The 26581-nt window shown below is 39.0% G+C and overlaps 1 protein-coding gene across 1 annotated transcript in view; it reads left to right on the top strand.

The window, feature by feature from the left end:
- Nucleotides 1-5664: 5664 nt before the first annotated feature.
- The window catches only part of FHIP2A (FHF complex subunit HOOK interacting protein 2A), a 33114-nt gene continuing 12197 nt past the window's right edge, over nt 5665-26581 (top strand). The window contains exons 1-7 of the mRNA XM_024121258.3: nt 5665-5996; nt 13069-13147; nt 17824-17993; nt 19693-19797; nt 20235-20357; nt 24686-24979; nt 25156-25352. Of these exons, the coding sequence (XP_023977026.1) occupies nt 5952-5996; nt 13069-13147; nt 17824-17993; nt 19693-19797; nt 20235-20357; nt 24686-24979; nt 25156-25352 (1013 nt within the window). The 5' untranslated portion in view covers nt 5665-5951. The remainder of the gene's footprint in view (nt 5997-13068; nt 13148-17823; nt 17994-19692; nt 19798-20234; nt 20358-24685; nt 24980-25155; nt 25353-26581) is intronic.

Consider the following 26581-nt stretch of genomic DNA (forward strand, 5'->3'; position numbering starts at 1 on the left):
TGTTTCTGTGGCAGCTGTAGGGTTGAGTTCAGGAGATGAAGCCTATGCTACTTCTATCTTGAACCAGCCTCCTAATTTCGAAACTCACTTCTTCCTGAACTTCATAATGTATTTTCCTATCCCTTTAACTGCTTTTTTCAGTGAATTCCTCTTCTATCTCCCAATCCTTAAATTCAGTGACTCCTGAAGTTTACATACATTCTTTTTTTTGTTCACTATACCATCACACTGAACTACCTCATTTATTCTAGCATCTCATCTCTAAGAGATGACTCTCAGATCTTTATTTCCAGCCCAGATCTCTCTCTTGACTTTCTATTCCAAATTAATCATCCCATAATCAACATCCTCACACAGATGTCATCATATAAGCAATCAAACCTAACATGTTAAAAAAAACCTATCTTTCTACATTCCCATAGTCCCTATCTCAATTAATGGCATCTTCACCTAACTTCATCCAAGCTAGAAACTCTAGCAACATCTTTGACTACTTTTTCTTCCTCACTTTTTGTATTTAATCACTTACACAATTTGGTTGCTCTTACCTCATCTTTCAAGTCTACCATCTCCTTCCTATTTTACACAGTTATGAACCCTTACAATCTCTTGTCTGCACCAAAAATGGTTTCTTGCCTTTAGTTTCTCCCTTTGCCAAACAAACTTTGGTCATATCAGTTATACTAGTATACAGTTTGTCAAGAGGTTTTTACAAGGTTTGTTATGAAAGCCCTTGTCCTTCCTCCAAAACTCCCAATTTCCGGCTTCACAGAGGCAACCTCTTTCAATGCTTTGGGTGGGCTCTTTTGTTAATTACTTCCTTTCCTTAAATAATATGCTTATAGTGTTACTTCTTGATATTTTGGGTTTAAACAATACCTAATGTTTCCTGACTACAGATGATAAAGATTTAGCTTTCTTTCACACTCACACACACACACACACCCCACCCCACCCATCACACATCCATCCTTTCATCTTCCCTAAGTACAGCAGCAATACCATAATCTTTAATTAGATCAGTATTTACATTATTATGGTTATGTAAGCACTATTTACAGTTGAGCCATGGGTATATTATGATTACACATTTCTACACAATATTTTTCCTGGTGTTAACAATGATCTAGCTTTTTTTTTCCTTTGCTTAGTTTTCTTTGTATTTATCACTAATTCATTATCACTCTCCTCCTATCTGATAAATCTGCTCAAACACATAGATAGGCTATCCACCAGTTCCATCTTCTTGAGGAAATCTCTTCTTTTGTTTTTAAATTGAAGTATAGTTGATTTACAATATTTTATTAGTTTTTCATGTACAGCATAGAGATTCAGTATTTTCAGATTATACTCCAATAAAAGATATTACAAGATAATGGCTATAATTTCCTATGCCATACAATATACCTTTGTTGCTTATTTATTTTAGACATAGAAGTTTGTACCTCTTAATCCCACACTCCTACTTTGCCCCTTCCCCCTTCCCTCCCCGCTTTGGTAACCACTAGTTTGTCTTTTATATCAGCAAGTCTGTTTCTGTAGGGACTCTCTTCTGACTTGCTCCAATTTGGACTGGTTGTTTGCTATCCCATCTTGATGCATAGCTGTCTTCCTAGTATTCTGCTTTACTATCATCCTAGGAATTTCCTTTACCTCCTTATGGTGGATTCTGTTAGCTGATTCCTTTATCTTTTTTCCTTTGGTTTACTCCCTGAGTTTTGATGGAGCACATCTTCTGACAGCTTCCTGAGAAAGACTGCAAGTTAGGAAAAATTTTCAACACCTTGCACATCTGAAATGACTTATTTTACCCTTACACTTGATTGATAGTTTCTTAGTATAGAATTCTAGATTGAAATTATTTTACCTCAGAATTTTGAAGGCATTACCCCAAAGCCTTCTGACATCCCATTTTGTTGTTGAAAAGTATGATGCCATTGTAATTTTTGATTCTTTGCATAAACTTGTTTTCTTTTTTTCCCCTCATTGGAAGTTTTGTAGGAGCTTTCTCTGAACCCACTGTTCTGAAATTTCACAATAATGCCCTCTAGAGCGAGTCTGTTTTCATTCATTGTTCTGGTGTTTAATGAACCCTCTCAATTTGGAAACTCATGTCTTTCAGATCTATAAAATTATATCGATTAATTAATATATTCAATTATTTCCTCCCTCTATTCTCTCCAATTATTCAGATGTTGGATCCATTGGACTGGCCTTCTAATTAAAAAAAATTTCCCTGCCATTTTCCATTCTTTTTTGCTCTAGTCTAAGCTTGCTAAATTTTTTCAACTTTATTTTCCACCCTTATTTTTTAAAAAATGTGTTATATTCTTGATTTCTAGGAGTCTCTTTATTGTTTCCAAAATGATGCTTTTAAAAAATACCATACCATTCTTATTTTACAGATGTAACATCTTCTTCTATCTCTCTAAGGATATTAATGAGGATATTAAAATAGTTGTTTTTTTAAGTTTTCTTCCCATCTTTTCCTATCTGTTCAATGTAAGCAACTCTGTTTCTTCCCAGTTTCTTTTTTGTCCTGTTTTTCCTTTGGGTTCTATCTTTAATGTTGTAAGCTTTCCTCAAGTTGTTGATGACCCCGGGGCTGTGTGATCCTATTTAAAAGAGGTGCATGAAGAAACTGAAGCTCTGAGCATGTGGATAGAGCTTGTCAACTGGGGGCTGCACTGAAGACTTGTCTGGGATCCCTCTGCAGGACCTTTGGGTCTTTTCTCTTGGATTAAACGGATTCTCCAGACAGGACCCTTCCTGTCTTCTACCTGGAAGGATCAGCCTGATGATTACATTTTGAGCCAAGTGCAGGATGAGGGTTGGGGACATGTGTCTTCAACATTCACAAGGTTTATTTTCACTTTATCTTCTTCTTCTCCTTCTTCTTTTCTTCTCTCAGTATGGAACCCCTCCCTTTCTGGGAAAAAGTCTCTAATGTTATTCCAGGGTGGGAGAGGGGAAGTCAGCCAATCTTGTGGCGTGGCGGCGGGCGGGGGGGTGGCGGGGTGGAGGGGGGGATGCATCTATCCAGTTCTAAACAAACTTTCAATCCATCCTATTTTCAGTCCCACTTTTACCTCTACTTCCAGAGGTACTTAATGCTACCAATTCCTGAGCCATTGAGAGGTTCTGTGAATGTACTGACATATCACTTTTGTTCTTGGTTTCCTTAATTGTTACCTTGGGATTCAGCTTTCTTATGTCAGTCATATCAGTTACCTCCTTTACAGTTACTTTCCAATTCTCAAAATTGTATTGCTATCTCTTAATTTATGTGTACTTTTTTGGGGTGTGTAATTTGAAAAATCTCTTTACTGTAATTTTTAGTGACATTTGGAAAGGGAATGTTGCTGAATTCTATATATAGAGGGAATATATAGAGAACATCTCCAGAAGTCTGCCAAATTTTGAAAGTGGGTATCCTCTAACTCTTTCTTCTTCAACTCCATCCCAACCAAGTTTCAGTTTCATAGATTTTTCTGTGTCCTTGCTGATTAAACTTTATTCAGAAAAGAACTTAACAAATTCATTCACCCTCAGGTGTAATGAATGATAAGAGTTTAATGTGTAATCTCTCCCCAAAGTATTTTAATTTAAGCAGGGACTAAGTTTCTTATTCGCCTTAAGCCAAAGGAATGAAAAAATAACGTTCTAATTGAGGAATTTCAGGCACCTATATCTAAGTGTTTTGGAGACCCGGGAAAGCCTTTGTTATGCTTTCTTAAGTCATAAGCTACTTTGTTGAGGTAGGTTCAACTCTGCCCATGCATAAGGCTGATGATAATGTTAGTGTCATTCTAGGATGAGAGTAAATAAGAGTAACCGCTCTATTATAATTCTAGTCCAACTTGCATGTCTTGGAAGCTACATATCGAATAGATGAATCGTCATCCTAAATATTGATATTAATCTAGAGCAAAACATATATCTTATTGTGCTTATATGAAGTATACAAAAGACAAGCATTGTCAAATACAAACAACTCTAAGTAAGCCTGCTTTAAACAGACCTCCTCATACAATTAGTGGTTGTAAGGTATTATGAAAATACAAAACACCATATAAACGTATGTCAATTAGGTCAGGAAAATAATTAGTTAATAATATGACTAACCATCTTAAACTGTTGAATAATAATAATGATAATAAACAGTATGTACTCTTGGTTGAAGCAGACACAATTAGCTACAGTTTGATAAGGAGCACATTTCGATCTTTAGCAAATGACAGAATTTGCCTCCAGCATTCTGGGGGCTACTATACAGGGAATTAAGGTCAAATTTACCTGCTATCCAAGGACAGAGGTAGCAAAAACAGGAGAGAAAAGAACACAAGACTAGTTAAAGTCTCCTCCTTAAATCTTGATTTCTGGCCCTATTATTTTGTTAAATACTACTATTACTAATAACAACAATAATAATAATTGTCCATGCATTGCTTACTATGGACTGGGCATGTTAAAGTATTTTACGTATATTAAGGAATTTACATACAACTTCATGAGGTAGGTGCTACTCCCATTTTACAGATGAGGAAACTAAAAGCACAAAGAGGTTAAACAACTTGCCACAGTGAGTGGCCGAACTGGGATTTAAATCTAGGCTACCCAGCTCCAGAGACTGGCCCTAAACACCACCCTGCACTGATGCTACTTTTTCTGCCTTTTTCCTCTGTTCAACTAATTCAGTTACAAATACATATTTTCATCACCGGTTGTGCAACACTTACTCCACCCTCATCTTATCAAGAATTTAGTGGTTCTTTTGATAAAATGCCAATACAAGCAAAAACAAAGTTCTCCAGGATATGAACATTTTCATAATCTGTATCAACCCAACCTAAACTTTACCGGCCCGAATCTTGTTTCTTCAAGGCTTGACAAATATACTGTTGCACTGTATTTTAAGAAGCCTCCATCCGAGCGCTTACATTGTAGCTCCACTTATCTGTCCTATGCATTTCCTAGAACCCCTTCTGATTCTTTTCCCTCACTGATGTTTCCCAGTATCAACTGATGAGCTGAATAGAAAATGCTATACTGAATACATTTTCTAACTATCAAACATGTTACAAATTAATAACTGAATCATCTTACCATTTGTCCATCTGGGGCTTCCTGTTTTAATGTTGAATAAATAAATAACTAAATAAAACTATTAACAACGACAACAACAATAAAAATAATAATAAAGTTTTACAGTTAGCAAAGCCATTTCCTCTGCATTAGTTGATTTGTTCTAATTCTTAGCATTTAAACCCACTGTTCCTGTTTGCCTTGGGAATACTGTGCTTTTTCTTACCGGTCTTGCAAATCTGCCCTTAAAAGACGAACCTCTGAATTTTATATACATACATGTCTACGTTTTCATACAAAATCGGCAGGTTAACCTCCATCGGAGAAACAAAGTGAGTGAGAACGGCTGAATTTTTAAAACGTAAGAATGACCTTATCGCCGGAAGAGGGGGGCGGCTGCGCCCAGGCCCAACTCCCGCCCCAGGTAGGCCGCGGCCTCTCGGTGCCTCTCCCGCCCCCGCGGCGTGTGGCCCCCACCGGCGCAGGGCCGGCCTGGCCTGGCTGAGCCCCCCCGCACCCGGGCCGCGGCGGCGCCCCCTGCAGGCCGCGGCGGGCAGAGCGGGCGGAAGGAACCCGAGCCGAGCTGCCACCGTGTCCGAGCCGGAGCCTCCGCCGCCGCCGGAGTGTCGCGGGCCCGGAGTCCGCCTGGAACGCCCTCCTCGCCGCCCGCCACGTCGCAGCCGCCTCGCCGCCCGCGCACACCCGAAGCGGCCGGGCCGGGCCCGTCTCAGCCCTCTGCTCGTCCTCCCCGCCGCGCACCGGCCTTCACTCTGGAGCGGCCCCGGCAGCCGCAGCAGGGGCGGCGGCGGCGGATCGAGGAGCTCTCCAGGTCGTCCCGGGAGAGACTGCTGCAGTCCCGGGACAGGATGTTCTCCAAGTTCACCTCCATCCTGCAGCACGCCGTGGAGGCGGTAAGGCCTCGGGCTGCGGGCGCACGACAGGCCGGGGATGGCGGCCGGCCTACGCTCCCCCGCCGGCCCCGGGAGAGCCCGGCGGCCTCGGCCCGGCCCTCGGCGTCCCCGGCCCCGCGGAGGGGCGAGGCCCGGGGCGGGCGCCGCGGGGTCTTGCGGGCGCCGGGGCCTCGCGCCTGGCTCCGAGCGGACCCCCATGCTCTCCTTCCTGCTCCGGGCCGGCGTGGAGCCCTTTCCTTCGCTCAGGAGGGTGGGCGGGGGTCCCCGGCAGGACCGGCCCCCCGGCCCGGGTCGGGGGTCGCCCGATTCCTCCGGTGGGGACAGGGGAGTCGAGGAGCACCTGGCAGGGCCACAGTGCTCTCCCCCGTCTCCCTGGCCGTTAACCTCAAGTGGTTAGCGTTGACCAAGACAAAAGAAACGGCCTAACACTGCTTGGGTTTGTTTTGTTTTGCGGGGTGGGGAGGAAGGAAGGGGTGCTCTTGCCGGGGGCGCGGCTCTGGCGAGGAAGCAGCCCACCCGACCTAGTTTCGTAGTCTGGCCAGCTCTTGCTTTCACAGGCCTTGCGGCCGAACTCAGCTGGACCTTACTGATTGATGTGAAATAGGCGTTTGGAGGGTCTCATCGAGGGCGCCTTAGACAGCTTCCAAGCCCTCACACAGCACCGGGACCATCTGTTTCCTTTCATCTCTTCCTTTCCTGGAAGCTCGTCGTTTTTCCTGCAATTGTACCCTCCTTTGAGGTTTTAGAAACAAGCATAGGGAGACATTACTCAAATATCCTAACACTAATAAAAGAGAAGTAACTAACAGGAAAATGTCTTCCTGCTGTTTCAGTGAAAGGGGTCGAGTTGCTTTACTCAGGTTGTTTTGCTTTACACTGGCAGAATTACCCAAATTGAAAAATGCACCCTGTGAAGTTCGTAACAAGTGCAATTTTGCTAGACGTGTTACTTTTCTAGTTTTAAAAATGGCATTCTCTTTCTCTGTTCAGTTTGAGTGATACAGCACATTCAAATCTACACAACTTTAAGGAAAAAAAAAAAACCCCAATTGCAATAGAACAGTTCTTATGGTCAGATAAAAATAAAATGGATTTTTAAAACTCAGTAATGGAAACAAAACTTCGATACAATTTTTATTTTAAGTGCTGTGGGGGAAATGTTTGAGTCATTTTAGCTCTACTGCAAGTTCTTGAGAAAAATGAGTGTATCAAATCAAGCAAGACAGGGTTTTTCATATATAAAGAGCAGTATTACTCATGAGGGAGATGACAGTTTTAGACTTTAAGACGACTTTTAATTTTCCATTCTTGGCTTGTACCCAATCAATCTACAGCACCTTATTTTAAGAATTTAACTGAAATTTATAAAAAACAGTGATATTTACATTTTATATTATTCCTTAACTTAAAGTACCAAGAATCATTTAATTTTTAACACTCAATAAGCTAAATACTGAGATAATTGGGGATAAAAATTTATTACATTATTTATATTCTTTACTAATTCAGGCTGATATTTACAGAAATAAGTAGTTAGAAAAAGAAAGATGGCTTTCATGCTCTCCCAGTAAAGACTCATTTTTGTTCAGAGGCCTGTGTTCTCTGTCTGTGTTATCTTTTTATAACTGTATATGTTAGCATCTACCAGATTATCCATGTAAATTGTCTGACTCTGGCTCTGTAATATGCAGGTCCTCTACTTTGCTGAGGTTAGTGAGCAAAAGTTAAGAGTGGATTATATTCACCTGGTCCTAGGAGTTAATGCACTGCATTTAGAAAAGTAATGTTTTTGCTTAGCATTAATGTTTTCAGCTGTGATACTTCCCAGTTTACCTTGATAAGAGGTTAAATCTTATGAAAAATTTTTGGCATACTTTTTTTTCCCCCTTTTAACATTCTCTTGGGAATGAACTCATATGTAATGCTGAATAAGCCATCTTTGTGGTATTTGAGGAATATTTTTTTTTCCTAGCCCAAGATTGGTTTACATTTATTCAGTTCTGTTTCTTTATTTGCTTGACATTTTTTTCTGTGTACTAATCTTACCATTCCTCAGTTTATTTCATTAACTTTTCTCTGTACTCCTTTTAATTTGTATGCCCAATTAGCATTTTCTGATACAGTATTGCAATTATAATTATCAGGATTCTACAGAGATGGGAGATAGTCCTATATGCAGATGCTGACATGACCTTTTTTCAGTTGTGTCATGGTGTGAATCTCTAATGTTTTCTCAACCGTTTTGGTATTATTATTTCCTAAGTTTCTTTCTTTTTTTTTTTAAATTAATTTATTTATTTTTGGTTGCCTTGGGTCTTCGTTGCTGCGCGCAGGCGTTCTCTAGTTGCAGCGAGCAGGGGCTACTCTTTGTTGTGGTTCGCGGGCTTCTCATTGCCGTGGCTTCTCTTGTTGCGGAGCACGGGCTCTAGGCACGGGGGCTTCAGTAGTTGTGGCTTGTGGGCTCTAGAGCGCGCAGGTTCAGTAGTTGTGGCGCACGGGCTTAGTTGCTCCGCAGCATGTGGGATCTTCCTGGACCAGGGATCGAACCCGTGTCCCCTGCATTGGCAGGAGGATTCTTACCCACTGCGTCACCAGGGAAGTCCCTTCCTAGGTTTCTTGATTCAGTTGGATCAGCCTTCAAATGTTTTTTTAGGGTCAACCAGATACATATTCATTTAAATGGGGTTTAAGTGTAGAGTTTTCCTTATTGTTCAATTAATGGTTTCTTCACATTTCCTGTTAACTACTTAACAAGGATGAAATACAACTAAGATGTTTTCAAAGATCAGTATTTGAAGATGTGTTATTAAGCTGATAGACTGCATTTTGAATTTAGGAGAGAAATTCACAGCTTGATCAAAAACAAAAACTGTAATGTAACTCTTGCCTCCTGTTTCACAAATGACAGTTTTCCCTCAGCATACAAATGATTGGCCAGTAAGAGTTCTGAAATGAATCTATTCTTTTAGCCAGTTGCCACATGTCACACGTCTGAAATCAGGCCTCCCAAGTAGTTCTGAAGTGGATCATTTTAGTACAGCTTCTCCAAAGGATAAATAAAACACCTTCCATACAATTCAACATTTGTTGAGGGCCTTTGTCTATGTGAGGTTATCTGCCAGGGACTAATATCTTTTAAATTCCAGTCAGTTCCATCCTTGAGGGCAGATTTATTCCAAGAGGATAAAGGGCAGTGTCAGGAAAGAAAGTTTCATCTACCTTAACTAATTAATTCAATGGAAGTCATCTTTCAGAATTTGAATGCAACATTTTCTTTTAAAATTATATTTGAGTTAATGATGATTTTTGGGACCAGCAATTCCTTAAAACTCTACTCTGCACTAGGAATTAAAACATCAGATGAAATATATGTAGTGTTTTCTTAAGTGTATTCTTTTCCAACAAGTGATCTTTAACTTTAGTCCTTTAGTCATTCAGTAAATATTTTATGAGCCCACCAAGAAAGCATGGCACAGTGCGAGTTCACAGTGAGAATGCATTGGGAGACAAAACACTGGTTAAAGTACAAGCAGTGCACAAGAGTGTGGCCTAGCCCCTAGAGCCAGTCAGAGCACGGTTCCAGGCTTGCCTCTGTCCCTTGCTTTTTCACTAGACAAGTTAGTTAGTCTTTGTACATTTCAATTCCTCATTGTAAAATGGAAATAATTGTACCTATCTGACAGGATTGTTGTGAAAATTAGAATGAGATTGTGTATACGAAGTGCTTAATGCAGTGCCTGGCACGTAGTGAGTGCTTAATAAATGTTAATCATTGTTATTATTATCTGGATGATTGTTCAGCCAGTGAGTTCTATAGGAGGAGAGGAGTAAACACTTAGGATTGGAGTAGTTGCAGAGGGCTCCCTGGAGGAAGTGAGACTTGAGCTGGACTTTGGAGAGGCAGAGAAGATAGGATGGGCATCTGGAAAGTTGCAGCGGAGAAGAAGCATTTAAAAAGATCTGGGCGTGGAATGTTCATGATACATGTGAGACTGCAGATGTGGCTTCGAGAACGCTAGTTCTCATCTGAGTTATCAATGTAGGTAGGTCCTTTTGTGTGGTAGGCATTTTGGAGAAAGAGAGTCCAGGTTTCTAGTTACAAGTAGTGTTTCCTTGGGCAGGTCAGTTAATGACTCAGGATTTTAGAGTTTATTGTGAGAATTTAAGACCACATGGTAAGTGTAAACTTTGTAGCACTGTGCCTAGCATATAACTACTCATTAAATGGTAGCAACTGCTGTTTATTCACTCAATAAACGGTACTGAATGCTTACTATTTGCCATCATTGACTTGGAAACTGGGGATTCAGTGATGAACAAGATGATACAATCTTTGTAAACTCATTGAGTTTACAGTCTAATGGAGAAGATGGATAACTCAACAATTACAAACATGGGATAAGGGCTGGGAAAGAGTCAGCAGTCAGTCAGGGAGCGGGTGCCACAAATGTGTTTGGAAAGGACTATAACCTTGGCAGGAAGTCTGGCAAGACTTCTCAGAGAAAGTGATATCCAGGTTAGATACTCAGGTCAATTTTTGGTTGAGATAGTGACCGATCGCATGAATTTTCAAAAATTTAGTCTCTGTATTGTAAGAAGTTAACTCAAATTAGAATCCCCTCATGCTGATTCACACACCTTTTTTTTTTTTAACCCAGAGCATAAATGTTTTTATGTAATGATAAAACATATATTTTGCATGTTATAATTTGAAATGAAAGAGGCAAGTTTACTAGGAAGTTTTACTTAAATAAGAAAATTTATTCATGTTTGAACAAGATTGTTACTAAATTATTAGCAACTTAGAACTGTTTCACTGTCTCTATAAATAGGTTTCTATTTAAAGCAAATTTCTGCAAGAGATTCACAAGTAAGCAACACCATCCTGCTTTGAATTTGACTGTAACAGCAAAGGCCCTGACACAAATCATTAAGACCTCTGATTTAGTAACTTTCCTTGTAAATAGAGTTAAATCCTGTGGGTGAAATAATCTGGAACAAGGATGCTGTAATTCCATATATACCTTGGAAATTCCCTTGGAAACATTTAACAAGTCATGATATTTACACATAAGAAACTAGGTACATTTTTTGAAACACCAAATTTCATTTGGGGTTTTCCCAATTGTTAATACAAAATTAATTAATAATAATTGTTAACACTACATAAAGTTGGTGTGTAAAAAACCAGGCCCAAAAAACAAGAGAAATGTTATGTGTTTTGAGGAAGATTCTAAAAATAAGTAGCTGATTAAAACAGACGTTTTAATCTAAAAATTTTAGGAAGATTATTTTCCCAAGTTAATTCTTTCTTTCCTATTTTTCTTTTTAATTGTTTTCTCAATCTCCTACAAGTTATTTCTTTCCCCATGTTCTTGAAGTATGTAATCCCAAAGGTTTTAACTCCTTTGTTAAAGATGTTAAAGTCTTTTAAAATTTTTCATAGCATTCTATTTGGAAATGAGATGAATCTTTATATTTTCTTAATTCAGTACTATTCAGAGTGGTACGAATACGCACATATGAAAAAGCTGGCATTAAGATGTTGATGATTGGTGAAAATTTTTCAGGTCCATTTTTTTCCTAAGTACAGTTCATCTTCTGGATTGAAACACTGAAGACGTCATGACCAATGTTTATAATTTGCTCAAGAGTTTGGAAATTGTTTTGACAGGGTTTCGAACTTTGAGGTCCCTGCAGGAGACTCCAAGAAATCAAAATGGAACAAGTAGAAGTATAGGAGTAACATGACCTCTTAGGTCATCTGTTTAGATGAATTTATGAAAATGGACGATTATGCTGCCATAGTTTAGGTTCCCAAAATAGAAACCTATTTGTTCTTTTTTTAAACAATAAATTTATTTATTTTATTTATTTTATTTTTGGCTGTGTTGGGTCTTCTTTGCTGCACGTGGGCTTTCTCTAATTGTGGCAAGCAGGGGCTAATCTTCGTTGCATTGCGCAGGCTTCTTGTTGTGGTGGCTTCTCTTGTTGCAGAGCATAGGCTCTAGACGCATGGGCTTCAGTAGTTGTGGCATGCCAGCTTCAGTAGTTGTGGCTCGCAGGCTCTAGAGTGCAGGCTCAATAGTTGTGGCGCACGGGCTTAATTGCTCCGCGGCATGTGGGATCTTCGCGGACCAGGGCTCGAACCCGTGTCCCCTGCATTGGCAGGTGGATTCTTAACCACTGCGCCACCAGGGAAGCCCGAAACCTATTTGTTCTTAAGTAAACTGGGTCAACTCTGTACTTTCGGACCAAAATTTATTGATGATACTAGGACTGAGAGAGAGTTCTCTCTCTCTTTCTCTCACTCTTTTTAAGGACCAGAAAATGTTTTAGAAGGTACATCCAAATCTTTTTCTATCCATTTAACACCCATTTGAAATACTTGTAAATTTGCTATGAGATGGCTGAAGGGATATAATTTTGGTCTTAAAACTTCTGAAGTAAATTTCAAAATTAAAATGTAAAACATTTTTGACTTTGTGGAATTTAAATTGGTAGTGTCTTGTTCATGTAGTTATTTTGCTAAAAATATGCACTGCCTAATCTAGGCTTAAAAAGAAAAGATTCACTTCTGTATGTCATTGAAAATACGGAACAGTTTTAATCTGATTACAGGGTTGACTTTGGTGATGTGTAACTAATTACATAGCAGCCTTTTTACTGTCTTGCATTTCAAAGTCCTAGGTACAAAGATCCCTGGTTATCGATAATTCCATTTTACTGATATTTTAGTAATAGAATATTGTGTTTTCATGTAACGCTGTTACTTTTGAAGCCCTATATATAGTAACTAGTGTCAGGGGAGGGGAAAAAATACCCAATACTATAATATAATAATAATGCTGATAAATGTGTCTGTCCTCTTTCTTAAAAAAATAATTTTTACTTTCTTGGATTTGACTCATTTTGTTTCCCTTTGATATTGACATAAAGAATCAAATTAAAGCTCACCCCTTATTCTTATGCTGCTTTTGCATCATTAGTAGACAAATACAGAGTTATACTTAATGGGAAACTTTTAATGCCATTTTCTTAATTGCTCTGGTCTTTTTGTTTGTTTGTGTAGCTTGCACCTTCTCTTCCTTTACAAGAAGATTTTGTTTATCACTGGAAGGCAATTACCCATTACTACATAGAGACTTCAGGTAAGAAACAATGCTAATATTAATTAAACAGAAAATTTGTGAAATGCTAAAGTACATTTCAAACTAGTTTTCAAAGTTATTTTACATTAAACTTATAAACAGTTTATTTTACTTTTAATTACTGTCGTAGATTCATTCAAAAGTATATCTGTTGAACACCTACTATGTGTAAGCGTTGTTCTAGGCACTGGAAAATATAACAATCAAACAGACAGAAATCTCTGTCCTAACAGAGCTTACGTATTGATTGGGAGGAAGCGAACAATAAATAGACAAGTATACGTAGTGTGTCAGATGATAAGTGCTAAGGAGAAGATGAAGCAGGCTAAAAGGGATAGAGGTGTGTGTTGGGGAGTGGGGGTCAGGGGCAGATGGCTATTTAAGATTAGAGAAAGCCTTGTTGCCCCAGGTGACTTCTTTTTTTTTTTTTTTTTTTTTACCGTCTTTATTGGAGTATAATTGCTTTACAATGATGTGTTAGTTTCTGCTTTATAACAAAGTGAATCAGTTATACACATACATACGTTCCCATATTTCTTCCCTCTTGCGTCTTCTGCCCTCGCACCCTCCCTATCCCACCCCTCTAGGTGGTCACAGAGCACCGAGCTGATCTCCCGTGCCATGCGGCTGCTTCCCACTAGCTATCTGTTTTACGTTTGGTAGTGTATATATGTCCATGCCACCCTCTCACTTTGTCACAGCTTACCCTTCCCCCTCCCCATAACCTCAAGTCCATTCCCCAGGTGACTTCTGAGCTGAAGTCTGAAGGAGGAGGAAGCAAGCCTGGGGGCACCTGGGGGAGAAGTTCCAGGAGAGCGCTGAGCGCACAAACGCTGGAGCGTGCAGCACTTGGCTTGTACTAGGAACCACAAGGAAGTGTGGCTAGAGCAGGTGAACAAGGAGGGAAGTGGGAGGAGGTGACCAGAGACAGGTGAGGGTGCAGATTCACACAGGGCCTCGTAAGCCATTGTGAGGGCTTTGGCTTTTACTCTAAGATGGGAAGCCGTTAGAGGGTTTTGAGCGGAGGTGTAACATAATCTGTTTTAAAGGAACCACTTTGGCTTCTGTGAGAAAATTAGATTGAAAGTATGCAGAGGTGAAGCTGGCAGAACAGTTAGGAGACTGTTGCAATGGTCTGAGAGATGACGGTGGCTCAGACTAGGGTGGAGGTGTAAGAAGTGATTGTCCTCTGGGTACACTTTGACGAAAGCTTTGTTGGTGGATTGAATATTGGGTATGAGAGTAAGAGTCATGGATAACTCCAAATGTTGGGGCTTAGGCAGTTGGAAAAATAGAAGGGCCACTCACTGAGAATGCGGAGACTGCAGGAGGAGCAGGTTTGTGAGAGCGTTGTGGACATGTTCCGTTTGAGACGCCCATTATATATGCAATCGGGTATGTCAAGTAGGCAATAGGAAATAGGAATCTGGAATGTAGGGAAGAGGCCTAAACTAGACTTACGGAATTACTAGACTCATCAGCATGTAAGTAGTAGGATTTAAAGCCTTGAGACTGGGTGAGATTATCTAGGGGTAGCTAAGGAGATAGATGGAAGAGGGAGAGTGTTCGGGGGCTAAGCCCCTGCACTCAGTGTTTAGAGATTGGGAAAAGGAGAATGATAGCAAGGAGATTTTGCTTTTGCCAGTTCGGTAGTAGACAGCCAAGAGAGAATGGTGTCCTAGAAGCTGGAGGAGGAGAGAAGGATCCAAGTGTCAAATGAGGTCAAGCTGATGAAGGCTAGGAACCGATCATTGGATTCGGCCATGAGGAGCTCATTAGTGGTCTTGATAAGAGCCCTTTTAATAGCAAGGAAGAGAGAGGAGACCTGACTGGAGGAAGTTTCAGAGAAAATGGACAGAGAGCATACATAGACAGTGCGTGAAGACTGCTCTCCTGAGGAGTGTTAGTGGAAAGGGGGGCTGAGAAATGGAGCAACAGCCACAGGGGAGATGTGGCATTGAGGGGTTTTTAAATTTTTTGTAAAGATGGAACATACTAGAATGATCTAGTGGAGAAGGAAAGGTGGGTACGAGAGTCATATGCGATCATTTCTGAGCCATATCCTTAAGTTGGCAAGTGGGGTATGGGATCCTAGTGCATTAGTGGAGGCTTAGCCTTCATAGACTTGTGGACAGTTCATCCATAAAATTAAGGCAGAAAGAAGAACATATGGGTGTAGATTCAGGAAAGGGGTAGACATGGTATAGGGAGTCTTTGGAAGTTATTTTCTGGTTGCTTCAATTTTTCTTAGTAGACTGAAGAGTGAATATGGGGAAATGTGAATAAATTAGGTCAAAGGTTGGCAAAATTTTTCTGTAAAGTGTCAGATAGTAAATATTTTAGGCTTTGTAGGCCATGCAGTCTCTTGCGACTATTCAATTCTGTTGTTACCGTGCAAAAGCAGCCATCAACAATAAATAAAAGAATAGCAATCTTTTGTTCCAGTACAACTTTATTAAAACAGATGGCAAGCCTGGGTTTGTCCCATGAGCTGGAGTTTGGCAACCTCTGAAGTAAGGAAATAGAGTAGCCTTGCTCCATAGCACTATGGGCTCCCTTGAGGGATGTATAGGTAAATGCTAGTGGATGTGCAGATTGGACACATGTTTAACTGAAAGGAAACATGAAAAAAAATAGTTGATCTGCTAAGCTGATGGGGTCATAGATAATTCTTCTTTAAAAGAAAGAAATTCTTCATATTTGTATAGTAAGTGAAAATCAGACCATCTATATCTATATATACACATTTAAGTGTAAAATATAATTTCTCCCTTAATTTGGATGTTTAGACAGCAGGTCTACAGAAAAGTGTTTTGAGAGGAGCTGCCTTTTCAAATGACTATTCTTAGCCCTTGTGAATTTTTCACCCCTCCATGGTTTTAAGGAAATGCTTTATAGGAAAGCGTGTGAGTTCTTGCTTTAAATGATATTTTTGCAGTCTTGTAGCAAAAACAAGTGAGTACATTACAGTAAAGTATGGGACAAAAAGGTGCATCAGGCACAGAGAGAGAAGGAAGAAGGGAGAAATAGGAGGCGGTGTCTGACCTGGGCTTTAAAGGATGAGCAATAGGTTTTGAGGTAGATAAGGAGGGCAGAGGCATTTCAGATAGAAGGAATAGCTTACGCAAAGGCACAGGGATCTAAACATGGTTTGGGATGAGAGTGGATGGCGGAAACTAGATCTTCTTGAGAGCTAGGATTTTAATCCTGTCAAGTCGAATTTACAGTTTATTTATTTCTCAAAAAAAAAAGTCTTTGATTATTTTTCTCCATAAATAAGTGTAATCAGACCATGCTTAAACATTCATTCTTTCCTGGAATGTTTATATAAAGTCTACAGTAAAACAGGTGAAAAAACATTTTTAAAAAGCAAATTTCAAATAAAATTACACACTATTTTTTATTAGCCCTAGGCTACTCATTTTAGAAGACTATGAAGTAAGACATCATAAGTTAACATTTCTTGAATTCTTACTATGTGCTAAGGCACTGGGCTTTACACAGAGTATTTTGTTGAAATCATACGACAGCACTTACTGGTGTTGATTAACTCCATTTTACAGATGGTGGTGCTGAGGCTTAAACAGTTTGCCCAGGTCATCCAGCTAAAAGTGACAGAGCCAAGATTTGAATTCAAGTTGTCCAACTCCAGGTCTCATGCTCTTAACAACTGTCCCATACTATATCCAATTTGATGCATATATGTCCTCCTGGGAAACAAGAGTGACTCTTCTCTTTCCATTGTTTTCTCCATAAGGCTTTAGTATTATGGTTTAGTCTGTGTGTGTGTGTATATATAATACATACATGTGCATATGCACAGACAAAGCTTTAAATCATCAGGTACATCGTATACCAGGATTGTGTAGTATAAACTGTTAGCAGTACTAAGTAAAGGAGAATAGAGACGTAAATAGAGACGTAAAAAAGAACTTGTCATTCCCTAATATATTTTGTATTTAGACATTCTATAAAACTTCACATTTTATTGAGAGTAATTTAACCCTTATGTAATAAAGATAGGTTAATAAAACCATGTGTTTTTGATATGTAAAAAGTATCCCTGAATGTTTATTTTGAAAAATCAGTATTTTATAAGAATTCTCCTGAGAAGCAGCTTTTACTTTGGGAGTAGGTATCTGCTAATGAGAGGAGATGTCAGAAATTTTTAATAGAGGGATTTTCTTTGGGCTCCTCATGTTTTCAAATCTGGAGATGAACTGGGGACAGTAAATGCATTGTTACAAAGCAGTGCAGCAGTGATCAAAAACAGAACCTGTCCTCTCCTCATATCCTGCGTTATTCAGCTTAACATTCACGGCCAACCTGTTTCTATATAAAGAGACCTAACGTTTAGATCTTCTGAACTGGCTAATTGAAAAAAAAAAATTTTAATTATAAGTGGGTACACAATTCTGATGTTACTTATATTTTTTCTGATCGTGTTCCCATTCCCCACATCAATGGCTCCTTTTCTGAATTACTTTGCATGAATATTAGCTTATAGACTATCTTTCAGAATGTAGATTGTTTTTGAATAAGATATAAGCCTCACTTAAGTGTGTGCAGTTCAGATTTTTCTGTTTAAATAGGAACAGGGAAATATAAAGGGTATTTTAGGTGCAAGTGTGCCGATAAAAATGTTTGAAAATTTGATGAATGTTTTTATTGTTTAGATGATAAAGCCCCGGTGACAGATACAAATATTCCATCTCATCTGGAACAGATGTTGGTTATCTTGATACAAGAAGAAAGTGAACGGGAATTTGGAGAGACAGGGCCATGTATGGAATATTTACTTCATCACAAGATCTTGGAAACATTATATACCTTAGGGAAAGCTGATGTAAGTTCCTAATCCACGTGACGTTCTTGGGCATGTATTCATGTCTTAGAGATAAAGAAGCTGCCAAGCACTAAATTTAATTGTAGAGTTGTGTATTGAGTATGGCAGGATTCAAGTCAGTACGTGGAAAAAAAAAAGAAAATTGTATGGCCTCTGTGAACATTACTTTCCATAGAGATAGCGAAGCTCCCAGATGCTCTAGACAACGACTGGTACTTAGGCTGCTTAGAATTACAGTGTAAACATTTGTGAAAATAAACTCAAGTGCGGATGCTCAGAATCAAAGGAAATGAGTAGGAACCCAGTGAAAATTGGGTTACAAAAATAGGAAGTATTTTTCATAATCCTGAAAGAAAATGTCACTGATTATTCTGACATTAACTCTACTGATGAGTGGAGCCAGTTTCAAGTAAGTCTTCTTTGGTTAATCTTCCTCCTCTTTAAAAACTAGGAGGTGATCACCAAGGGGCCTCCCCCAGCTCTAGAAATCTGTGGTTCTGTTCTGTGAATTTCTATAATATATGATGTGAAAAGCAAACTAGAAAAACCCCAAACTAATAGGCATGTTTAAACACCAAATAGAATTATGAAGTAGTACTGAAGTCAATTTCCTTTTAACTAAATCTGTAATATACTCCATTTCATTTCTAGGTCAAATTCATTCTATTTATATTTTCTAGGCAACATGTTTGCTCCCTAACATCCTCCGATTCCTTGCCCTCCTGCCTTCTTTTTCCTGTTCTGTGGAGAGAGGGTTTATGCAACATTATGTTGAACAAATATTAATTGACTTTTGAGCACATATTAGTAATTATACTACTAGGAAATTTAGTTTGATATTGGTGATTATAAGTATTGTGTTTTACCTGAATAATTGAAGGTATTTGCTATCTTAAAATATTATTGTGCTTAAGATTATAGCTTATGCTATTTCCAGATAACGTGTCTATGATGCTGTTTTGGAAATACTTCTTTTGTGACTCTATTTTAAATCTGAGGCAGGATAAGCAGGTTAACTATAGAACGTATAACCTTGTTAACTCATACTCTCTTAATCTACAACGTGAGTAATTGTCAGGTTTACCTACTTTTCAGCAAATATTTAAAACAATTGGCATGTTATCAAAACTTATTTATTAAATATTCATTGCCTATAATAATCATAATGTAAATAATTTTGCAACTAATTTAGAACAGCATTGTTAGAATAAATCACAGCAGTTTATACATAGGGTTCCTTTATTTACATAATATGGGTTAGAAGGCTTTATTACTCCTACACGTGTATGACGGAAGGTTATTGATTACCTGTCATTAGCGTAAATGATAAGATTCTGCCTTTGCTTTGGCTGGGGAGTTTCCTGTTACCCTAGCATTTAGAGTATAAGCACGTTGGCTTTGCCTGAACCAAACTCCAGTCTCCATGGCACGTTATCACCAGGCTATTTGTAATTACATCAGCCTGTGGTCTCATACGCTATATTATAGTCCCAGATGTGGTTTTATTTATACAATACCAGTCAGTAATAATTTGATGGAGAATTTTATTCTGATAAAGTCATTAACTGGCTAATTGCATTGATTTTTGAAGGTGGAATATATTCACGTACATTGCCTATCCTATTTTTTAAGCTTTTGAGTAAGTATGTTTGCGTTGTCTGTTTTTTTCTTGTTTGCTTTTCTTTTCTCCTACCCCTAGTGTCCTCCGGGGATGAAACAGCAGGTTTTGGTGTTCTATACCAAACTTCTGGGGAAAATCCGGCAGCCACTACTTCCACATATTAACGTGCATAGGCCAGTGCAGGTATTTTGTTCCCTTTACACAAAACTTTTTAGTTTGCTTCTTTTCGTATAGAAATAATTTTGTATGATTTTTCTAAAATAACATGCAAATTAGCAAATACTTGAGCTTTATGCATGACGAAGTAGTAAATGCACTTCATGCCTTTATATTTCTCTTTTAAAATTTTATACATTAATTTTACCATTTACTTATTTCCATGACATCTCCAGGAGAGTTTATTATATAACTCATTAATTTTTTTAGAGTAACATATTTGAAAAACCTACTGCTAGCAAATTTATTTGGATAGAGGTGATTGTAAATAGTGTTCTTTCTGAAAAATGCAAGGTATTTGCATTATTTGAAAATTTTAAATATCCTGAAGGTAAATGAATGGCTGTTTACATGTTTATAAAAAGTAACCTAAGTTTAAACGTTTGTTTTAAATTTTTTGACAGAAATTAATTAGACTGTGTGGTGAAGTCCTTGCAACACCAACAGAAAATGAAGAAATTCAGTTTCTCTGTATTGTGTGTGCAAAGCTGAAGCAAGATCCCTACTTGGTTAATTTTTTTCTGGAGGTATGGTATATTTCTTGTCAACCTTCAAAGTATGTGTGTATTAAAATTATTAGGAGAATTGAATTCTGTGAATAATACTAGAAGGAATTACTTCTTTGGGAATAAGATAGCTTGTTTTACTTCCCAGAATTTTCATTTAAGAGCACTGTTTTATTTTAAACTGAAATCTCCTGAGAAAAACGATTCTCAAGGAATGTGATTGAGCCAGATGTATGGGGCAGTATAGGGGCTGGACCAATACAAAGCCAAGGCTTAGAAAGAGTACAGCTTGAAGGGCAAATCAGGGAGAGAGAAGTCACGGGAATTTATAAGCTATCATATTTTCAGCCAGGCTCGCTCAAGTGCAGAGTGTGGGTAACTTGACCTGGGGTAAGGATGGTGTGTGCAGGTTTGGACAAGATGCGAAGCGTCATGAGTTACCTCCCCACCCTGGTGTAGCAGTTGGAATTGCTCTACTATCTTGTACTATCTTTTCATAGCTGTAGTCACCGAATCATAGTTTATGTAAATCAATTGATATTTGGATTTTATTTCCAGTTTTAAATTAGAAAATAACTTTTATGTATTTCCTGCTTTCATTTACTTTTTTTTCAGCAGTGAAGTCATTTAGGAATATATTAGAAAAAATGTTGTTTTTTTTAGTTAAAAAAAAGTTTTTTTCTTCTTCTTTTTTTTTTTTTTTTTTTTCCAGATTGAGGTATATAAGTTAGAGTACAATTCAGTCTTTCTGATCCACCATTCTATGAGTTTGATAAACACAGTCATGTAACCACCAACACAATCAAGATATGCAGTAGCTCCATCACCTTACCGTATGTCCTTTCCTGGTCATCCTGTTTCCACCTCTGCCCCAAGCAGTCATAGATCTGTTTTCTGTCCCAAGTTTTCTCTATTCCAGAAAGTCATAAAAATATAATCAGCCTTTTGAGTCTGGCTTTTTTTACTTCATATAATGCATTTGAGAGTCATCCATGAGTTTGGTCCTTTACATTGCTGAGTAGTATTCCACTGTATGGATGTACCACAGTTGTTTATCCATTCACCAGTTGAAGGACTTATGGGTTGTTTCCAGTTTGGGGCAATTATGGATGAGGCCACTGTAGACATTCACAGATATTTGTATGGATTTAGATTTTCATTTCACTTGGGTAAATACCTCAGAGTAGGATTTCCATATCATGTAGTAAGTGTATATTTGCAAAACTCGTCCCCAGTGGGTTTTTCATTTTGCATCCCATGGACACTGTATGAGAGTTCTGTTGTTCCATGTTCTTGTCAGAGTGGGTGTTGTCAAGTTTTTTTGTTTTGTTTTTAAAACTTTTAACTGTTCTAATAGATGGGCTCATTTTTTATTCACTTTATTTAATAAGTAATTCAGGATCTGATTCTGCACTCTTATTGGAGGTAGGTAAGCAATGAAGCTGCAAAATTGCATGAATTTAAATGTCTAGGTTGGTGCTAAGGACTATGAACGCCTGATTTTCATGGTATGCATCATATTTTGAAAGTTTGCTTCAACATGGCTGGAATAGCCTTATGATATAAATGTATCAAATATCTTGATTTGGATAAGTGTGAGATTTTTCTTCTCAAAGTTTTTTACTAAAGTTTTCTTAGGTACCTAAGTTACTTTATTTTTTTTTTAATTTTTATTTATTTATTTATAGTTTGGCTGCGTTGGGTCTTCATCACTGCGCACGGTCTTTCTCTAGTTGTGGCGAGCGGGGACTACTCTTTGTTGTGGTGCGCGGGCTTCTCTTGTTGTGGAGCACAGGCTCTAGGCGTGTGGGTGTCAGTAGTTATGGCACGCGGGCTCTAGAGTGCAGGCTCAATAGTTGTGGTGCACAGGCTTAGTTGCTCCCACGGCATGTGGGATCCTCCCAGACCAGGGCTCCAACCCGTGTCCCCTGCATTGGCAGGCAGACGCTCAACCACTGAGCCACCAGGGAAGTCCTGATACCTAAGTTACTTTAGATGCAGTAGATTTTTTTCCAAGCTTAAGCTTTAAGGAGTTTTTCTCAGAATCTCTGGAACTTGTTTCAGAAGTCCACAGCCATAGATCAGAAGCAGAGAAAATGTGCAAGCATATGTATGCCTGCCTGTTTTCAGAGAAACATTTACATTTAGACCTCAATACCAAGAACATCTTTCTGAATTAGTGTCATGACTGCTGTAATGCAGCATGTTTATAGCACGTACTTCTCCAAAGCATGAGGTGGTAGGTATCTCCATTTTCTGAGCTGATCAGACTACCTATACGCTTTTAATGTCAGTTATTACAATCTCCCTAGCATTAGAGTTATTTATATGCATTTTATTTTGTCTTCCTGGTCAGTAAGCTCCTTGAGGACAAGGACTCTATCTCATTAATCTTCAGGTCCCCACAGCTTCTCTGGTATCTAGCAGAATGCATAGTAACTTTAATTAACTCTTATTGAATGAATGCATCTTTAGAGAAATGCAGCTTTACTACTGGTGAGTAACAGATAGTAATAGAAGTACTTTGCAGTTCTTGAGCATGTATCCCCTGAAATCTAATCTTTCTGTTCATCTATATCAGCTAATAGATACATTTGCTGTGAATTAAGTGCAGATAGTAGATGAGTTCGAAACATTTTTGCCCTAAAGGAGTTCGTAGTCTGGTGATGAGGGTAAGACTAATGTTCAGCTACTGTAATCTAAGGTAGAGTAAGGTGAGTATCATAAGAAAGATACCCCCTAATGCCCCCTAAATGTTCATAGGATGAAGAGATTACATCGGCCCTGGTCATTAGGAAAGGCGGCATGGAAGAGGCTGTCTTTGAAATGAGCCTTGACAGATGTTTAGATAAGAAGGGGTGAGCATGAGTAAAGGAGTGAAGATACAAAAGTCTGTGGTGTGTTCACATAGTTTAATTAGGCCATGTGCTAAGAAAAGGGCCTAGACAGATAGGTTGGAATTGTCAAAGGCTTTGAATGGCAGGATGAAGAGTTTGTATTGCTTGCAGAGCTTTTTCAAAATGCAGATTCCTTGGCGGTTCCACCTCCAGATAGTCTCATTCTGCAGGTCTAGGTGAGACCCAGGAATCTGCATTTTTATCAAGCCCCACAGAAGACCACAAGGCCAACAGTCCTGAGTCACACTTTGAGGAACACTAGTTTAGGGAGTGAGTGCCGTTCTAGGATTATGCTTCCTTTTGCCATTCTTATCCCAGATGCCACTCCCAACAATAGTATTAACATTTTAGATGGAATAAAATGTTTTACACTCACAAAGACTATGATATGCAGTTGACTTTATAGGAAATAGGGAAGTTGTTTGGGATATTCATGTAGTTCCTCAGAATTGTTTTCTTTTAATATATGTGCTCTGAGCTCATTTTCTCAAGAAGATTGGTCTAAACTCTACTTTTAATAGTAATAAAAGTGATGTATAATAGCTATCATATAACTTTGGAAGTAGAACTTTGAGTTCATTCAGCATTTAATGCACTTCTGTGATTGGTGAAACACTCTGATAGGCCCTGCAGAGAAGCGGGTTTATGATGAATTCTAATTTGTGTGAGTGATTTGACTTTTGCTCTTATGTTTAAATGGAAAGCAAGATACTTTTACCTGGAAACTAAAGATTTGCTTCAGTTTAGATTCTTTTTGTGTTTGGGGGTATGTGGTGGGGGGAAGGGTCACAATATTTCAAGCAAATCTTAGTTTTAGCCTCAAAAACACGAGTAAGAATGCCCTCAAGAGTGTTGATTTATATTTACAGAGCAGAAGTATAAGGAAGAAACAGAAAAATCATCTTAGAAAACTGGTTTTAGAAGAGTCAGCATTGGGGCAATGTATTTTTAGTAGCCCAGTGATTAGAAAACAATTAACTGCAATTGAAACTTCCTGAATCTTTTTTTTTCCTCACTAACATCAGTTGTTTTCAGTAGTAGTCAAATAGTTATCGCTAATATTGTTCATTGTTTATAGTCGGGGTAAAACAGTTTGTAGGTCGTGTTCTGAAGAGTATCATAAACGCCTATGTAATTTTTTTTTAACATCTTTATTGGGGGATAATTGCTTTACACTTATATATGTCCATGCCACTCTCTCACTTCGTCCCAGCTTACCCTTCCCCCTCCCCACGTCCTCAAGTCCCTTCTCTACGTTTGAAACACCTGTGTAATTTTAAAATACCTAAAACACAGTTTGTTTAAGTCTGGGTACTTTCATTTGTCACAACACATATCCATTGCTACAGTGGCTAGATATTGAATGTTAATTATAGAAAAACCCATTAAAATATGATTTCTATTACATAAGGCTTTTGACGTGAATCTTACAAAACATGTATTCCTTCTCAGAACAAGTTTAAATCACTGGCTTCTAAAGGAGCACCAAATGCAACTTCAGAAGATGTATTAAAAGGTCAAGATTCCTTGTCAACAGATACAGGACAGTCCTGTCGGCCAGAGGAACCGTCTGGTGCTTCTGGAATGGAGCACACAGAGTTAGAAGATGAGCCTCCTCCTCAGATGGATGATCTGTCCACAGGCTTGGACACCCTCAGCATCGCTGCACTGCCAGAGGCCACAGTTGTTCGTCCAAACCAGGATTACAACTTAGTGAATTCTTTGTTAAATCTTACTAGAAGTCCTGTGAGTCATCTGCTTTACCTTTTTTTCCCCTCTAACATAATCTCAGTTATTTGCATAGGGAAAAAAATTATTTTTATTTTGGTGTAAAACTTTAAATCCGTTTAAGTTGAATTTTTCCAAACAACCTGATGTATGTCTAATTCAAGCATTGAAGAGGTATGTGTCTTTCCCCTCAGGATGGCCGAATAGCTGTGAAAGCCTGCGAGGGCTTGATGCTGTTAGTGAGTTTGCCAGAGCCAGCGGCCGTCAAGTGCCTCACGCAGAGCACCTGCTTGTGCGAACTGCTCACAGACAGGCTGGCCTCCCTGTACAAGGCCCTACCTCAGTCAGTGGACCCCTTGGATATTGAAACAGTGGAAGCAATTAACTGGGGGTAAGAGCTGCTATTTCTGTTTTCCCATAAAAGTGACTTCTTAAACCTATGCTTTTAAATCCATTTCCATTTTGCAATGATAGAAATCTTCAGTTTTGAAAAATATAACATTGCTAGTGATCATTAAACAGGACTGTGTTTTGAGGCTTGTTTTAAAATTTGTTATCAGGAATGAATTGGCGTGGGAACAGTCCATCTGTTACATAGTTAAGCTGTTTTCCCTCTGTCTGTTAATAGTGATCAATTATGACCTTAACTGTGTTAAGATCAATCACTTTATCTGACTATATATACATATATATATATTTTTTTTTTTTTTTTTTTGCGGTACGCGGGCCTCTCACCATTGTGGCCTCTCCCGTTGCGGAGCACAGGCTCCGGACGCGCAGGCTCAGCGGCCATGGCTCACGGGCCCAGCCGCTCCGCGGCATGTGGGATCCTCCCGGACCGGGGCACGAACCCATGTCCCCTGCACCGGCAGGCGGACTCTCAACCGCTGCGCCACCAGGGAAGCCCCTGACTATATTTTTTAAAAAAACAAAAAACCCTGAGCGAAGGAATCTTCTCTTTTATAAACCAGCTCCACTGCCCCTGGGGCAGTTTCATCATGGCCTGCGTGTGTGGAACCTCGCCTCCTACCTCTTTGTTTCACCCCTTCCCCCCAGCTTTTAGGGATCCCGCCTTGATTCTCTTATGAAAATATGATTATTGAGGAACATTTATAAGTTATTAAAAGCTGTAAAGCAGCATAAATAAAATGACCCATAATCCCACCACCTGTAAGCAGTCTAACATTTTGACATAATAACCTGTTATTGTTTCTCTGTGCATTTTTAACACTGCTTTGGTTCTTACTTGTTTTTTTCCACCCTATATTCTGTCAACATCTGCCAGACCCACTTGTTAACTTTACTACTGGGTGGTATTTTAAGGCAGGAAGAGAAGCAAACCAGTTATTTCCTCTTTTAGTCCTTTCTTTATGGTTCTTTCCTTCCATCCTAGTGGCTGAGAACCTCTGACTTTTCATTTCTGTTACTTGGTCAAATTTATGGTGGAAATATGAGGACCTGTCTCAATGGTTTTTCTGCTGCAGCTCCATTCTGCTTCAGTCTCTCTCTACTTAATGAGTGAAAATTATTCACAACTTTCATTTAAAAGGTTTTCTCTTGGGCTTCCCTGGTGGCGCAGTGGTTGAGAGTCCGCCTGCCGATGCAGGGGACACGGGTTCG

This window comes from Physeter macrocephalus, chromosome 20, assembly GCF_002837175.3.
Source record: "Physeter macrocephalus isolate SW-GA chromosome 20, ASM283717v5, whole genome shotgun sequence".
Classification (NCBI taxonomy): Eukaryota; Metazoa; Chordata; class Mammalia; order Artiodactyla; family Physeteridae; genus Physeter; species Physeter macrocephalus.